This window comes from Mastomys coucha, unplaced genomic scaffold (assembly GCF_008632895.1).
Source record: "Mastomys coucha isolate ucsf_1 unplaced genomic scaffold, UCSF_Mcou_1 pScaffold14, whole genome shotgun sequence".
Lineage (NCBI taxonomy): Eukaryota > Metazoa > Chordata > Mammalia > Rodentia > Muridae > Mastomys > Mastomys coucha.
The window spans coordinates 64,404,425-64,422,002 of record NW_022196896.1 but is presented as its reverse complement, the minus strand read 5'-3'; the positions used below and the strand labels follow the sequence as shown (position 1 = coordinate 64,422,002).

Here is a 17,578-nt window from a genome sequence, read left to right as displayed (position 1 = left end):
CCGTCAGGCCTCAGGATCGCTGTGGTATGCACAGCCCGGACACTTTCTAGTGTAGAAACCTCGACTTGAAGCTTCTGTAAGCGTAGGTGAGCTTTTGTTTTGCTTTTGTCTGTTTTTGTCTAGCAGGTATGCATGCTTCTGTGTTCTGACACAATACAGTCTGAATGGTAGGGTCCTTGAATACCCTGGTGTTCAGTGACACCAGGCACTGGTGGTGTATGTTACAGAGGACAGAGGAAAGGAGAGGTGGCCCGGGGACAGCATCATGTATTCTGTGCACAGAGCCATAAATAAGCAGGCTAGGGGCCCACAGAGATGCCAGGAGCACATTCAGGAGGGGTCACAAGCCAGGAGGTTTGTGAGAAACAGCAAAGGGAGGCCCTCTGCTCAGAATGACTGGGAGAAGGGCAAAGACAAAAGCAGCCTTAGAGCTGGAGCAAGGACAGAAACCAAACTGCAAGTTCCCAAGACTAGGGCATGATGACTCACACCTGCATTCCCCATGCCTCAGAGGCTGTAGGCAGGATTGCTGAGAGTTCAAGGCCAGCCTAGGGTGCATAGTGAGACCCTGTCTCAGAGGGAGAAGGGAGAGTGGGGAAGAGAAGATTTCAAAAGGAGTTGAAGCCTAACGAACACCGAGACCAGCGGGATTTACAGAGGACGCTAGAAGAGCGTCTGTGCTCCGTGCTTACACTTGCTCGGAGCGATGGGGTGTACATGGGTTTAAAATAGGAACTCAAGGCCTGGGTATGTAGCCCAATGGTAGAGCATGTGTTTAGCATGTGCAAGGGCCTGGGTTCCATCTCCAGGACCACAAAAAGAAAACAAATTAAAGTCCTGATTTGATGGAGGAACCTCCTTTTACATTAAGTACATAGGTCCCTTTGATGACAGGGTCACCTTCCTAGTCCAGCGACTTCCCGTTGCCATTTATTTCTGGATACCCCTTCTGCCTCTGTGCCTTTGTCTCCACTCTAAAGCCAAGCACCCACTCTTTTGCTTCTGAAATCACCATGGGTTCAGGTCTCTTTGAACCTATTCTGTCACCATTACTCCTCAGGGTGTGTTCAACCATACTCTGGGCACCCTTTCCTACCTACATGCTGCCTGGGCCACCTGGTGTCTCTAACCCCCAACCCCACCCAGTTCATCTTCCACTTGTGCACTGTGACCTTCCACCAAACTGCCGCATCCAGAATCAAGGACTCTTAGCCACAGAACATGTGCACAGCACGGCTCAGTGTTCAGGTAACAGTTATGGAGTGCATGGACATTCTCGGTGTCTAAAGTTGAAGCTAATTGACTAGAAGCAAGTGATACTGAAGCACCAGAGAGCTGAGGGAAGTGAAGTAATGCAAGCCAGGATGGGAAGTAAGTCAGTTCCCAGTCTCCTGTGAGTTCTGTGAACCCTACAGCCTTCGGACATAAGGATGAAAGCTTCCCTTTTCTTGAGAGTCCGTTTCCTCCCCTTGCTGGGGCCTCCGCTCCTCCTGAGGTATGTGAGGTGTGACCTCAGAGAGTTAGGACCCAGGCTGATGGTGCTGCTCAGTAGACATCTGAGCTGGGGCAATGGGGACAAGAGCAGAGCTTGCTTCACCATTGTCACATGGGTGCTGGAGGCCCAGCGAGGGAAGGGAGAGCCAGGCTGAGCGCAGCTGGGGCTGGCCAAGCGGCTGCGGGAACACTTAGAAGGCGTGTGGTGTTCTCATTCGCATCACCGTGCTGGGAGCACAGCCCCGAAAAACAGCTTCTTCCCTGACACAGATGGAAAAGTCACTTTTATTTTAATCCAGATACCGGTTTTTTTCCTTTTAAAGCATTTATTCCACCCCAGGAGAACTGCTAAAGACCGCCTCCAGCCCAGCCCCCAGCAGAGCCCAGCTGCCCACGCTGGCATTTGAAAAGCCCCCATGACCTAGGGATGCTCTGGGAGTCACCTAAAATGACTGCCTTGGGTGTGGAGAAGCTGAGATAGGGAGAGAGCCTGGCAACTCATTGGGGACACAGAGCTGAGGAAAAGCTGAGCGCATGGCCTACTTAGGAAGCCTTAATTATGGCCTCTGGGTGGTATTTTCCTGTCATCCAAGAACCAACTTCCAAGGCTGTTGAAGGGGACTGATTTATCCAGACATTTGGGCCCCCTTCCTTTGAAACTGCGCTGTCACTTCAGGCTTGGTCACACTATGCTGGGACATTATTATTGGGTGGGAGAAAGGGGATTTGGTATCAATACCTGCACTCAACACTGCTGCCCTCAGAGGAGTTTAGAGCCCTGAGCACCTGCGGGGGCTGAGGTGGGGCAGGACACATCCCCTCTGGCAGGAAGTTCCAGCCCAGCCGGGCCTCGCCCTCGGCCCATTCTCTTCCCTTCTCTGGAAAGTTCATGCTCCCGCCCACGTGTATGTGCGCGTACGTGCACAGGGCCCCGGAGGCCCAGGTAAACAGAGCCCTGGCGAGCCGACACGTATTGTTTTGGATCCTTTACTCTTCTCAGCTCATTTGTGAGGAGGCTGAGGGCTGTCATTACTGCTCTCTGACTTGTTACGTTGCCAAGATGGGGGGTGGGGGGGAACAGTTTTTTCCTCCTCTAAGAATCTAATTACTTATTTGGTTAGTCCCGACCCATATATTTCTTAGAAGAGAGAGACACCCTATGCTGGCTGAAGAAAAATGGCCTTGACCAGTTTTCAAAGACCTTGTGCCTGGCTAGGCGCTGTCTGTCAGCATGGCAGACAGTTCGGCCTGCAGAAAACCTCTGAGTTTAGGTAACAGAGCCTTGCGTGGTTCTTGTGGAAGGAGGACCCTGCCATTTCCCTTTTTCTGTGCCTTGTTTGCTAACCTGCTTTTGTCATGGCTGTCCCTCTTCCAGGTGGCTGCCTCCCCCAGCACTGCCTGTGGCCTCACTTTACCTCACTGTTCACCACAGTCAGCTCCCCAGCTCTGGGCAGGTTCAGTTCCATTTCAGTTTGGGGTTTTATTTTATCTCAATCATTACATTTTTCCTTCTTTCCTTTTTTTTTTTTTTTCAAGACAGGGTTTCTCTGTGTAGCCCTGGATGTCCTGGAACTCACTCTGTAGACCAGGCTGGCCTCGAACTCAGAAATCCGCCTGCCTCTGCCTCCCAAGTGCTGGGATTAAAGGCATGTGCCACCACTGCCCCGCTACTTTTTTCTTTTATTTGTGTGTATGTGTATTTATTTGTGTGAGCATGCTTTCATCATGGCTTTGATAGGAGGTCAGAACACAGCCAATTGGCTGTCTACATCCACTGACTGGGTCTGGGGATGGACCTCAGATTGTCAGGTTTAGATGCAAGCACCTGACTATCTTATCAGGGAGCCATCTTGCCTGCCCTCTGGTCTTTGTTCTTGTTTAAGGATATTTGTAGATCTGGTTGTGCTGGAAATCTCAGTGATCCTACTGCCTCTGCCTCCCTCGCCGGGGCCGAGGCCTGGGCTGCAGGTACAGGAGCACACCGGGCTGTGAGATGTACCTCTCACCTGCCTTGGATTTTTGTAGGAAGGCCCTGGGCCTTTGCTTATCTCCCTAGCTCCTGTCCCTCCTGGACCTGTGCTCCCAGAGAAGAGGATGAGGCCCACACACTGGGTTACTCTTCACCTTATGGTGGAACACTCACCCTCCCTGCCCGACTCAAATGTCTTAGCCCAGCCCCCAAGGTCTTGATTCAACATTTGAGAACACCTGTGGCTTTGTATCCAGCCTGCTCATCTTGAGGCTGTTTGTAGCTTCCCTCTTAGCAGGGAAGTGCTTAGTCACACTGTTTGGATTCCCTCTTTTTGTTTACTTGTTCATTTGTTCATTCATTCATTCACTTTCTTTCATGCTGGCTGCTTCTAGGCCCTAGAAGTATGAACATGACCCTTGCCAATGTGGCCCTTCCCCAGCAGTATTTCTATTTTTATTTATCTTTATTTTTGAGAGATAATCTTACCTGACAGCCAAGACAGCTTAGATTCACAGCAATTCTCCTGCCTCATTCTCTCAAGTGCTAAGCTTACAGGCATGAGCCAGCACACACTTTTATGCTGTTGTGGGGAGACAGATCAGAAGCAAGTAAAGGAACAGATAAGATAATATAGGGAAAGGTTGACAGGACAGAGACAGTACCTCAGCCTCCCAGTGACACTATGAGGGGCCAAGAGGCAGAAAGGCCTGTGGGATGCGTGATCTCCTGGCAGCATGGCCAATCATTGTTTTATTGTTTTTTGAACATGTCCTTAAGTGATCTGCAGGCAAAGAACCCCAAGGATACAGATTTTCCCCCCTCTGTTGATGTGGGCTGAAAGGGAGGCCAGGCTCACTCCTGTCAGGGACAGTAGCCCAGCGAGCCCACAGAGGTCTCCGCAGCAGTCTACAGGACAGCAGTGGGCATGAAAGGACATGAGCCATGTGTGTCAGGGAGCCGGGCAATGCTGCAGCTGTGCCTCACTTGGCTATGAGCTGCTGAGCCCAGCTCCTACCTGGTGTGAATGGATGGTCAGGCACTGGCATCTTCTGGCTTTTGTGGCTTCAGAGCAGCCCATTCCTTGAGGAAGACCAAGCAAGAGCCTCCAAAGTCCCAAAACACAAAGCCCCTGTTGCTTCATTTCTGCAGCGAATGCTCCTGGTGCCAGAACATACAGAACCTGCTTACCTGGAGCTAAGTGTAACCTGCCCTCTTCTCCCAGTACTAACTCTGCCCTCCTTTGCCCTGACAGATGAAAACATGCACTTGTGGTGTCCCTCACTGAAGGAGGTCAAGGAGGTGTTCCACAGCCTGGGAGCCTACAACCCTGCCCTGTACCCACAGGGGCCCTGCCAGCACAGCTCAAGGTGTGTACCTCCCCTCTTCACTGCTGCCTTCTCTCTAGCCTACAAGGTAGGAGCTACTGCACAAGTGTGCATGCCTACTCGAGTACAAGCATGACCAGAGCCTAGAGCTCAGGTACCTGGACAACCAGTGTGAAAGAGTTTTGCTCCTTCTTTGGCCTCTGCCCCTTCCCACTGGTTGACCACAGACTTCTCAGTCTAGTCAGTACCTGACTTAGCAGGCCTCAGTCTCTATTCAAATCTGTTTGACCACTGCTTATAGCAGCTCCTGGCCAGCCAAGCACAGTTTTCTGTCATCTTGGGCTGGGAGGGGATGTGTGAGTGTGGGTGGGTTTTTTTTTTTCTTTCTTTCTTTTGGTTTTTTGAGACAGGTTTTCTCTGTATAACCCTGGCTGTCCTGGAACTCACTCTGTAGACCAGGCTGGCCTCGAATTCAGAAATTCACCTGCCTCTGCCTCCCAAGTGCTGGAATTAAAGGCGTGCGCCACCCCTGCCTGGCTTGAGTGTGGGTGTTTTAAGACAGGGACTCATGCCTCTCAGGCAGACCTCAGTCAGACTCACTGTGTAGTACAGAAGATTAAACCCAGGACTTCTTGAACGCTAGCTAGCCAAACACTACCACCTGATCTATGACCCAGACTACTGTTTATTAAGACAGAGTCTTGCTATATAGCCCCCTAGCTGGCCTAGAGTTTTCTGTGTATACAAGGCTGCCCTCGAACTCAAGGTTACAGGTTCACATCAGTGTCTCTGGCTTAAAATGGGAAATGTCCTTGAATATCCTTTAGTCCCAGAAAGCAGAGGCAGACAAATCATTGTGAGTTCAAGACCATCTTGATCTCCATGAGGAGGGCCAGACTACACAGCTACACAGTAAAACTCTCTGTCTTAAAAATACCATTGTATCTATAATAAACTTTGTTGTGAAGAAGAAGGAGAAGGAGAAGAAAAGGAAGAGGAGGAAGAAGAAGAGAGGAAAAAAAGAAAAACTCCCTTTACCAAGAGTGATCCTAGACATGCCTTTTACCACGAGGATCATACCAGCTAGAAAAACTACCAGCTGAGCCACACTTCCTGCACCCAGCAGTGTCTTGCATATAGCGACCACTCGGCTCAATTTTCTGAGAGTGTACTTTGTGCCTGCACTGGGCTTGGCAGTGGTGGACAGGGGTGCTAACTTTGTGAGCTCTTCCCTGCCCTGTGGGGACAGAGCCACACAAAGCATAAGTGGTTGTTGCTGGTGGATGTAGAGAACTCTTTGAGACATCCCCCACCAACACCACCATGCATCCGGCAGCAGTCCCTCCACCCAGGCAGAGCTGGGACCCTTTCTTTAGCTGCCGGATGTTCCTCTGCAGGGAAAGCGGAGCTTTCTTAAGAACCTGTTCCACGACTGTGTTTAGTAATTGTCTGCCAAACCCAGCCACACTTGGCTCTGCTATAAATACCCTTCACATGTGCCAACCCGCGACGCTTCTGCCCCTCTCCCTTCTGGAGTGCAGCACTCCATACTGGGTGTAATAAGGCTCTTGCTGCCTTCTAACTTATCCTGCTATGTCTGGGATGAGTGGGGAGAATTGGAATTACTCAGAAAAGCAAAGCAGAGGCAGGGCCTGGTGTGGAAGGGTCGAGTGAGACACTGACACACAGGGCACCCCTGGGGGGCACAGAAATAGGCGAAGACTTTCCCTCCAGGAGGAGGCTGTTCTAGGAAGCCTCTGGACTGTGGCCCTTCAAACATGTCTCCAGGGTTCCATGCACGAACCTTAGCACATGGACTTGAACTTGACCAGGTACAGTGAAGCCCTGAGTTGGAAGAGGAGACTTGTTGTGCTGCATGGTATCTCTCCTAGACATGCCTTTGGACCCTTCCTTTACGTGGGCCCTGGACATTGGCATAACTGCTAAGACTGTTGCTTAAAGGAGAATTCAGAGGAGTCCTGGAGGACCCATCAGTGGTCTCAAGGGCATTTTTCTGGCTTGTGGCTTGTAAGACCCAGCTGGGAACCATTGTCCAAACCCTTGAGACTAGAGAAGTTTTTCTGCCTGCATTCATTCTTCCTGCATCTTTCCTGGAGCAGATGCACGGTGGTGAAGATGCTCAGGGCCCTTCCTTGGGTTGCTGTGATGTTTGACAGTTGAGAACACTGTGGATTTCATCGTGGAGCTGAAAGACAACTCCCGATAAGTACTCGTGAAATGCCCTGATAGTTCCAGCGTTCCTTCACCAAGGCACAGCCACATCTGAGGAATAAACAAGAGAAATGATAGATCAGGCCAGCTTTGGCCTTGGTCCTGTTCATCCTCATTACTGGCTAGTCTTGGATACTGGCATTGTGCCATTTGTTCACCATAGTTTGGTTTGTTTGTTTGTTTGTTTTGGGTTTTGTTTTTGTTTTTGTTTTTCAAGAAATGGTTTCTCTGTATAAAAGCTCTGGCTGTCTTGGAATTCACTTTGTAGACCAGACTGGCCTTGACCTCACTGGGATCCACCTGCCTCTGCCTCCCAAGTGCTTGGATTAAAGGTGTGTGCCAGCACTGCCCAGTGGTGCTAGGTATTTCTCATCTCTATTGGCTTCTAAGCATGTCCCTACCAAGGGCTCCCTCTGGGCCATCTCTGGTGACACCTGCAGAGTCTCATAACAGCTCAGGGTAGAAGTAAGGACCGAAATGCCTCTGCACAGAGCCACACAACTGGTAGTCTTTCTAGTTACTGTGAGAAACTGTGTCTTGCACTATTCGTTCCTTAGCTCAGACGTCTGTCACCATCTCTCTTCTGAAATGTGCATCACAGTTTTCTAGCAGAGCTGGGGAGATGGTTCAGTTGGTAAAGTATTTGCTATGGATTCCCAGAACCCATGGAAAAGTGAGGCACAGGTCTGCAGGGGTGGAGACAGAGGATGCTGGAGCTTGCTGGCCAGCCAGTCTAGCCAGCACTGTGAGCTCCAGGTTCTGTGAGAGACCCTGCCTCATAAAATAAGGTGGAAGTGGAGAGGCAGCTCAGCTACTAAAAACTAAGTAAAGCTGAGCTAAGATCAAGACAAGAAAGCAAAGTGGAGAATGACAAAAGGGAGGCATGGATTATCTCCAGATACAGTTGCAGATATATGTGTGTATGCACACATGCACACATACTCACACTTATACCCCTGCAGGCATGGGTATACAACTCTGACACATACAAAAGCTTCCTCTCAGAAAGACACAGTCCTTCAGCACCATGTCAATCATCTGAGGTCCAGAAGAGCAAGAGGACTTGGGGAATGGAAGGACAGAGGAGGTGCCAGTGTGTGAGCACAGAAGAAAACAGGAGAGGAAGCTCAACATTCCTGCATGGTTTGGGCCTACACTGCTACACAGTCGGACTTTGTCTGTCTCCCCTGGGAACAACCGCAAGGTCCTGAGGTAGCTATGACAGTCCTCTAGTGCTGCTTCCTGATTACAGAGCTGTTAGTTGGCTTTGACAGAACATCCTAAGGGAAGAGGGACAGTTTCTTTGGGCTTACCATTTCAGAGGGGTCTATCCAAGGTCAGCTGGCTTCACTGCTTTTAGTGGCAAGGCAGAGGACCTGGTGGAGGACATCTTCTCAGCTAGTGGTGGGGACAGGCTCTGTCCCTGAAATGACTGTCCTTGAAATGACATTCCTTATGACCACATCCTGCAGCCACTTCTCATCTCCTAACAGCCTACTGAGCTAGAAACACACCAATCCATGATGTTAGCACTCTCACAGGAACAAAGGCCAGCTGAAGGGCTTGCCTAGATACATGGATCTGGCCTTTCAGGAGAGTTCCACTACTGTCTCTGAAGTCAGGGGTCAGGGTCCACTTGGCTCTCAGACAGGACCTCTCTTGCAGAGGCCAGCGGGTAAGTGAATGACTATAAAGTCGAAGAACACCCTGCCAGCACTGGGGCAGTTGGTCGCTGCCCTGTGGTGCAGTTGGATCTGGGTGTAATTTGTATGCATACACACAGCCTCATTGGTTCACTAAGGACTGTTCTTAATTCAAGGAGAAACCAAGTGCAGTTCCTACAGACTTCAGCAGGCTCACTGCTTAATGCCAGATGGGTCTGGACAGTGGTGGTGCTTGTGTGTGCCACCTTCCCTCCAAGAGTGTCATAGCTGTGCAGATACTGGCTTTCATGTGACTCTCTCCCTTTCCTCCTCTTACTTCCTTTGGTTTGTTTGGGTTTTTGATACAGGCTCTCAAGTCACCCAGACTGGCCTCAAATGCACTATGTAGTAGAGGCTGGCCCTTGAACCCCTGATCCTATCTCTGCTTCTACCTCCTAAGTCCTGGCATGACAGACATGAACCTCAACACCCAGCTTTTTCCTGTCTTTTCAGCCCTCCAGGAAAGGCAAATGTTGAGGTGTAGGAAGAGGTCAGTTGAACTCCTGCTTTACTAGTCTAAAACAATGCGACTGAGGCCGGCCGGTGGTGGCGCACGCCTTTAATCCCAACACTTGGGAGGCAGAAGCAGGCAGATTTCTGAGTTCAAGGCCAGCCTGGTCTACAGAGTGAGTTCCAGGACAGCCAGAGCTACACAGAGAAAACCCTGTCTCGAAAAACCAAAACAACAACAACAACAACAACAAAAAAAAATGTGACTGAGACTTAAAGTCCAGGTCCTAAAGGCGGGCCGTGAGCCCTCGTCAGTATTTGAGAAAGAAGCTCACTAACCTGCTGGTTGGACGAATGGATTCTGAACTTTTGTTGAATTTTTGCTGTTCTGTAGCCTCTTGCTAGGTAAAGCCCTGGGAATTAGCCAGTGCTTTGTCTGGAATAGCAGTCACAGATGTGACGGGGTGCTGTAGCATCTTTGCCTAGCAAGCATGAGGCCCTGAGTTCATTACCCAGCACTACCAAGTACATAAATAAATGACACTTTCAATAGCAGTCAGAGACACCAGCAGTGAGTACAGGACCCCATTATGTGATGTTGCTGTCCAGAGAGAGAAGGCCTGAGAATATCCAGCACTCAAAAGGGCAGGTAGCTCTACCTGAGAAAGGAGGAGAGATCTGTCGCAGCCACACTTCCCATCCTCAGACACTTCTAAAGAGGCGTGTCACCATCTCACACTTGCTTTGCCCTCCTCCCTTTGGCAGCAGAGTCTGAAAGCCTGTTTCTCTGTAACAGCCCATGGCTGCCCCACTCTTTGTGAACGTTTGAAAACACGCCCAGCCCACGCTTGAGCCAGGTGCCTGCTCTCAGGCTGGTACAGACTAAGACACCCACTCACAGGTTGGCACAAGCCCAGCATGCACCCAGATATGCAAACTCCAGCCTCACCCTCTCTCTGGTCCTAATAAATGCTAAAATCCAGGAGAAACATTGAGCCCAGCCCCAGCTTCCCCACCACCAACTGTGGTGTGTTAGCCCCAATTTCCCAGTAGTGAAGAAGGTAGCTCTCTTTCTCATCTGTGAAACACCAAGGCCAAGAAGTGAAAAAGGGAGACTTTCCTGAAGCTGCAGTAGGTGCTGCCCTGACAGTGCCCGGCCAGAGCAACTGTGCTAGAGGCCGTTATCACTGTTCTCAGCCTGTGCAGCTAATTAGGGTACACTGCTTTCAGGGACCCTAAGCAGGTTCCTGAGAGTGCAGAGGACAGTATGGGCCTCAGTAGTACCCACTTAACATAGCCCTTGCCTACCAAGCATGAAGCCCTAGGGTTGATCTCCAGCACCATATAAACTGGACATGGTAGCACACACTTACAATCCCAGCACTCAGAAGAAAAGGGGCCAGAAGTTCAAGACCATCCTCCACTACATACTGAGTTTGAGACTAACTTGGGATAGCTGAGACCCTGCCTCCAAAAACAGTGTGAAGTGAATGAGACAGCAGAGGGGAGCTTTGCCTGAAACCTACTTAACTGACCCAAAGTGCCTAATGCACATTTGGTCTGAAAGAGAATAATTTAGTGAATTAAGAAGCTTTCAGGGCTGCCCACTCAGGCCTGCCATGCCAGGAGCAGTTCCAAGCTGGCTGCGTTTGACTATGGTCTTTAGGAAGGGGATTTCTTTACCCAGTCCCCAGTTATCAATCTGCCCCATCACTGGAGGGACTGGCCACACTGGGCTTGACCATACACGACTTGTTAGATACAATGTAACAGTCTTTGGTGGGGGTGTGCAGCTTTGCTCTGACTTCTGTCTCACTTGCTGAGTGTTACCATGTGGTTCTTTCGTGAGTGTATTTACCATCATTGAACAGGCAAAAAGATGATTTTTGTGGAAGGAAGACCATTAGAGAGATCAGAGGTGGGTTTCCTGCTTTGGAGGTCCCAGGATGCTGAAGCTGGAGAGCTCATCTGAATGGTGAGCAAGAGGAACTCAGTGACTACCTCCATAGTTTGTACTTTCCCCACACCAAGGTAGGCTGGCCTGGGTTAGACATCAGTAGGAATAATAGGATGTCATTTCAAGCTCAGGTCTGAAAGGCCACAGCTGTCATGGGAGTACTTCCCTCCTGCTCTGGGGAAGGGACTCCAGTCACCATACTGAAGAACCCAGTGTGGCAGGGAACCAGGAACCTCCCAATCTATGGTTGTATGTTTGAGCTGAGAGACAGGTCCCTAGCTTAGTCAAGCCTAACATGAAAGTAGCCCCACCTATCCTTGAAGACCACTGCAGGACTACCTCCTAGCTGACTGTTCCTGGACCTTGGCTCTCAGAATGTCAGTGGCATAATTTTTTTTGTAGTTTTTGTTGTTGTTGTTGTTGTTGTTTTTAAGACATGGTTTCTCTGTGTAGCCCTGGATGTCCTAGAACTCACTACATAGACTAGGCTGGCCTCGAAGTCCTCTTGCTTCTGCTAGGATTAACGGCATGCACCACCAGTGTCTGGCCATAATTAAAGGTTTGGGTTTTTCTGGTTTTTGGTTTTTGGTTTTTGGTTTTTCGAGACAGGGTTTCTCTGTGTAGCCCTGGCTGTCCTAGAACTCGCTCTGTGGACCAGGCTGGCCTCAAACTCAGAAATCCACCTGCCTTTGCCTCCCAAGTGCTAGGACTAAAGGCGTGCGCGCGCGCCATCACTGCCCAGCATAATACAAGTTTTTAAGCCTTTACTTGGGGAAGGTCTGTACTAGCAGATAATGAGGGGACATACATCAACAGTGGCCCTGGATAAGCGGGTCTTCTCTGCACTCTCTGTTCCTCTAGCTCTGCTTCTCTTTCTCCTTGAGCACCTCCTACTCCCTTGTTGCATATAATGATTTTGTTTCTGTTTTGTCAGGGTGCTTGAGAGTGAGGCCAGCCTGACCTCAGAGGATTCTCCCCAGGAAGTGGCCTTGGACATTAAGTTGAGCTACATCTACAAGGTAAGCCAAGCTTTCCTCTCCTGACTCACCCCAGAGTGTTGGGGTGCAACCCTGACTTACTCAGTGGTTTAGGTGGGTAGCTTCACCAGACTGCAGAAGTCTACCTATGACTGCCAGTATAGCTAAAGGGGTTCACAGAACAGGTACCCCACTGGTCTCTAGAGAGCCGGTCCCACAGCCCCTTCCCTCACTCTGAGTCCCCACCCCCAGCCCTTCTCTCCCTCCATGCCCCCTCCAACCCCTGCTTTATTCTCTTGCCCTCCAGTTCCTGGTCCTGTGTTTCCTAGCCCAGCCAGCATCCTACACTGATGCCAGCATCTTAGGCCTGATGGAGCTGCTGTGCCGCGCAGGCCTAGACGTGGGGCTGCGCCTGCTGCCCAAAACCGATCTCCAGCAACTTCTGCTCCTGCTGCTGGAGAGTATCCAAGAGTGGCCTGGAAAGGTACACAGCCTGGGCTCTGCTACTGGGAACTCCCTTACCCTAGAGCACCCTAGGTGGGGAACATCATTTGCAGCATCTTCAGGAGTCACTGGCCCTCATGAAGGGACCTTTGCTCCCCCAAGTTAGCAGGGCAGAAGTGAAGGCAGATTCCTCCAGCAGCTTACTGGGTGCCTCTGCCCCACAGCTCCAGCCCCTTTGCTGTGCCCTGAGCTGGGTGTCCGACCACCACCACAACCTGCTGGCCCTCGTACAGTTCTTCCTGGATGTGACGCCTCGGGGCAGGTGGGTGCTTCTCAACCACTCTGCCCACTCCCTGATGCTCATCCCTTGGGGTCTTTCAAGGATCTAGAATCTTCCCTACCAACCCCAACAAACAAACTGTCTGCCTGGTTTCTAAAGTCTCAGAGGAAGAACTAAAAATACAGTTCACTAATGAGTTCTTTACAAATGAAAAAAACACTTAATTTTCTTAACATGATCTTATTAGTAAAACACTGTCTTATGCAATTAGCGTCTGCCCACAGTGCCCGCCCTCCTGCCTGCCCACCCGCCTTTCTTTTGGGCTCCCCCACCTTAGGTTTCTGGGTTCTTCTTGTCACTTTTTCCCTTTATCCCACCACCCACCCCTGCTCCTAATCTGTCACCATTTATTTTCCGCATAGCTTTTTTTCTGCCATAAATTATCTTACTATTTATTTCCCTGTTTGGACTTGCTCTCCCCTCCAAGTCACCTCCAGAGCAGGTAGCTTGTCAGGATCACTGCCATATCGCCCCACATCTCAGTCCACACCTGGCGGGCCAGTGGTGTTTTGTAAAATTCTTGTGGAATGATGAAGTGAACAACAGACAGCCCAGAAGATAAGAGCTGTTGGCTGGACTCTTCTGGCCTTGTCTCTCTTCATCTCCACCTTTCTTCTCCTGCTTCGTACTCACAGCCACAAGGAATGCCCTGCCTGGGCCCTTGGTCCTTCCCTTTCCACCCCCATCCTGAACTTGACAGTTGTGGTTTGTGGATGTTCCCCTGTGACTTCCAAGAGACCTCACCCAGGCCCATCAGCAAACATACGAAGCTAACACGGTGGTCAGCCATCACCTGCTGGGTTCAGCTTCAGGCTCCTCCCTGTGAGCTGCTCAGCCCACACCCCAGTGTGCACCTGTCCATGCAGCTTGGACCCTACCCTGGGGATTGCTTTCCATTTGATTCGAAAAGACTGAGCACATCCCTCCAGGGAGAGAGCTGGAATCAATCATCCTAGAGCCTTCTCTACCTCCCACCCTTCACCGAGAAACCTGTGCGTGCTGCCATCAGAGCCCTAAGTCCCCAGTTGCATCTTTGTATCAGCTCCATGACAGCCATTGTGTTGCCTGGGTCATTTTTTTTAAATCTATTTTTTATTTATATGAGTGCACTGTGGCTGAGTACACTGTAGCTATCTTCAGACACACCAGAAGAGGGCATCGGATCCCTTTACAGATAGTTGTGAGCCACCATGTGGTTGCTGGGAATTGAACCAGAACCTCTGGAAGAGCAGTCAGTGCTCTCAACCACTGAACCATCTCTCCACAGGTGGACAGCTATACTAGTGCTTAGGAGAGTGCCCCACCCCATGCTCACTAGCACTAGTCATCATCAATTTGATAAATAGAAAATGTCATCCTCTGGTTTTAATCCTCACCTCCCCATCACCAGCAAGGTGGGGCAGCTTCTCACCTTTATTGGCTGCTTGTGGTTCCCTCACTGGGATTACCTTCTGGTATCCCTTACTGGTTTCCTATCAGGTAATTTACCTTCTTTACACTGGTTTTCATGTTACTTCTTTATATTTGTTGCAAACAGTATATTTTCCCCTAAGGTTGTAAATTATCTTCTTTTAAATTTAGTTTTGCTGGGCAGTGGTGGCCTATGCTTTTAATCTCAGCACTCAGGAGGCAAAGGCAGGCTCTGTGAGTTCAAGGCCAGCCTGGTCTACAGATGAGTTCCAGGCAACCAGGGTTACACAGAGAAAGACTCTGTCTCAAAAAAAGCAAAAAGATAAAAAACTTAGTTTTATTTTATGTGTGTGGGTGTTTCGCCTGCATGTTTGTGTGTGTGTCCACATGTATGCCTGGTGTCCAGGGAGACCAGAAGAGGATGTTGGATCCAATGGAACTGGAGTTACAGATGGTTACTGAGTGGTCAGCTGAGTGCAAGGGATAAACCCAAGTCCTCTGCAAAAGCAGAAAGAGTTCTCAGCCTCTGAGCCATTTCTCCAACCTGTTTTAATTTTTATTACATTTTCTTATTCTATGTATCTGTAAATCCATGTGTGCCACAATCAACTTATGGGAAGCAGTTCTCTCCTCTCACCGTGCGAGACCCAGGGATCAAGCTCAGGTTGTCAGGCTTGGCTGCAAGCTCCTTTACCCAGTGATTGTCTTTCTGAATTGTTTTTAAAATTTTGATGTTGTCATTTTGTTCTTTGAGACAATGGCTTACATGTAGCCCAGGATGCCTAGAGCTCTTATATTGTAACCCAGGCTGGCCTAGAACTTGCGTTGGCCTAATGAGTGCTGGCTGAGGTGGCAGGTATAGACTACCATGTCCAGCCTATAAGTAAATGTTTATGTCTTTCTCTGTGGTTTCTTTTAGTGAACTGGCTTGTGCTTCTTTCACTTTGTCAGAAAGTAGGGTGGTCCATTTCCAGGGTCAAAGCTCGAGCCTGACCCTGCTCAGGCCTGCTGAGCTGAGCCTTAAGGCCTTAGTAACAGGGTCTTAGGGCAGACTTGGGTTTGCAGGACAGCGGCATGGCAGTCGCAGAGCTGACAAGGATTTCTACATGGCATCTTCCCCACCCTAAAACCACACACACATTAAAAGAAAAAGCTTTCTTTCAGTACTGACTAGAGTAAGTTCTTTTTCAGTATTTTCTTCCCAATATCTCTTAATCCCATCCAGAATCTACTTTTTCTGTGTATGAGACAAAGATTTAACTGGATTTCCCCAACCTCTGAAAAGAGTGTGAGTACACTGCCAATTTATTATTGGAGGGGAGGAGAAGGAAGGAGAGGGGGAAAGAGAGGAGGCAGAATGCAATGTAGAAGTCAGGTGCCGTGCACACAACACCTGGATATTAACAATTCATTAGGAAAGAAAGAAAAGAAGCCAGGCAGTGGTGATACACACCTTTAATCCCAACACTTGGGAGGCAGAGGCAGGCGGATTTCTGAGTTCGAGGACAGCCTGGTCTACAGAGTGAGTTCCAGGACAGCAAGGCTATACAGAGAAACCTTGTCTCGAAAAAAAAAGAAAAGAAAAGAAAAGAAATATATATACATTAAATACAAATATATTTATAAATGTGTTTACATATAAAATAAATTATGTTCTGTTAGAAGTTTTCACATCTGTATGAAAATGATCATAAATAATTTTAACATCATATTTTTTTTTATAAATATTTATTTATTTATTATATGTAAGTACACTGTAGCTGTCTTCAGACGCACCAGACAAGAGCGTCAGATCTCATTATGGGTGGTTGTGAGCCACCATGTGGTTGCTGGGATTTGAACTCATGACCTTCTGAAGAGCAGTCGGTACTCTTCCCCACTGAGCCATCTCACCAGCCCTAAGATTTATTTATTATATGTAAGTACACTGTAGCTGTCTTCAGACGCACCAGAAGAGGGCATCAGATCTCATTATGGGTGGTTGTGAGCCACCATGTGGTTGCTGGGATTTGAACTCTGGACCTTCAGAAGAGCACTCGGTGCTCTTAATCCACTGAGCCATCTCGCCAGCCCCAACGTCATATATTTTTTAATCCATCATTTCCTGATACACTTGAAGGTATTACAGTCATATTTCAAATGCATAGTTATGCTCATTCTTCTAGCCATGTTTTTGGCACAGATTTGGGGACTCCTGTCTTTGTAGTTCCCAGGCCTACAAGTACTTGTGGAGTAACAGGGAGTAAAATGGAGCGTCCTTCACCTGTATCTCAGACAGATGTGTCAACAGAATGCTTAGGACACAAGTGTGCTGGGGAGATGGTTCCTCATTGGGGTGTTACTTACTTGGACAAGCTGGCCCACGGTGGCAGACACTGTCTTTCCAGCTTTCTAGAAGCCATGGCAGGGAGACCTTGAGTTCAAGGTAAGCCAGGCTGACTTAGAGAGATCTTACCAAAAAAAATTTAAATAAAAAAAGAAAGCAGGCAAGGTGGCCTCTAATCTGAGCACTTGAGAGCCTGAGGCAGAGGATTGATGAATTGGAAAGGCACCTTGAGCTACAAAGTGAATTCCTGGCCACTCTAAACTGTAAGGTGAGACTTTGTCTTGTGAGAGAAGAGAAGGGAGGGAGGGGAAGGGAGGAGAGCCGAGGTGGAATCAAAGATGTCAGGTGTGGCAGCACACACCACCTGTATCCCAGACACTGGAAGAGGGTGGGCAGGGACAGAAACAGGACGATCCCCGTGTTTGCCCAGTCAGCCTGGCTAGCCAAACCATCAAGTTGCAGATTCAGTCAGACTGTCCTGGTTAGGTTCCTGTCAACTTGACACAGTCATCTGGGAAGAGGAACCTCAACTGAGAAAATGCCCCCATCAGATTGGCCTGTAGGCAACTTTGTGGAACATATTCTTAATTCATGATTGATGTGGGTGCCCAGTCCACAGTGGTCCTGGGTAGCATAAGAAAGCTTGAGCACGCTCTGGGTAGCAAGTCAGTGCAAGCATGCTCCTCTACGGTCTCTGCATCACTCCTGCCTCCAGGTTCCTGCCTGAATTCTTGCATACACGCATACACACACAATAATAATTTTTAAAAGAAGAAACTTTGGCCGGGCAATGGTGGCACACACCTTTAATCCCAGCACTTGGGAGGCAGAAACAGGCGGATTTCTCAGTTCGAAACCAGCCTGGTCTACAGAATGAGTTCCAGGATAGCCAGGGCTACACAGAGAAACCCTTTCTTGAAATACCAAAAAGAATTGGGGGGGGGGGGG

General features: G+C 49.2%; 1 protein-coding gene across 5 annotated transcripts in view; it reads left to right on the top strand.

Moving 5' to 3' along the window:
• Fam178b (family with sequence similarity 178 member B) overlaps window positions 1–17,578 on the top strand; it is a 117,943-nt gene that overhangs the window by 65,744 nt on the left and 34,621 nt on the right. For all 5 annotated transcript variants that reach the window (XM_031367194.1, XM_031367198.1, XM_031367197.1 and 2 more), the window contains 4 exons: window positions 4,719–4,833; window positions 12,068–12,152; window positions 12,418–12,594; window positions 12,779–12,876. In XM_031367194.1, coding sequence (XP_031223054.1) covers window positions 4,719–4,833; window positions 12,068–12,152; window positions 12,418–12,594; window positions 12,779–12,876 — 475 coding nt within the window. The remainder of the gene's footprint in view (window positions 1–4,718; window positions 4,834–12,067; window positions 12,153–12,417; window positions 12,595–12,778; window positions 12,877–17,578) is intronic.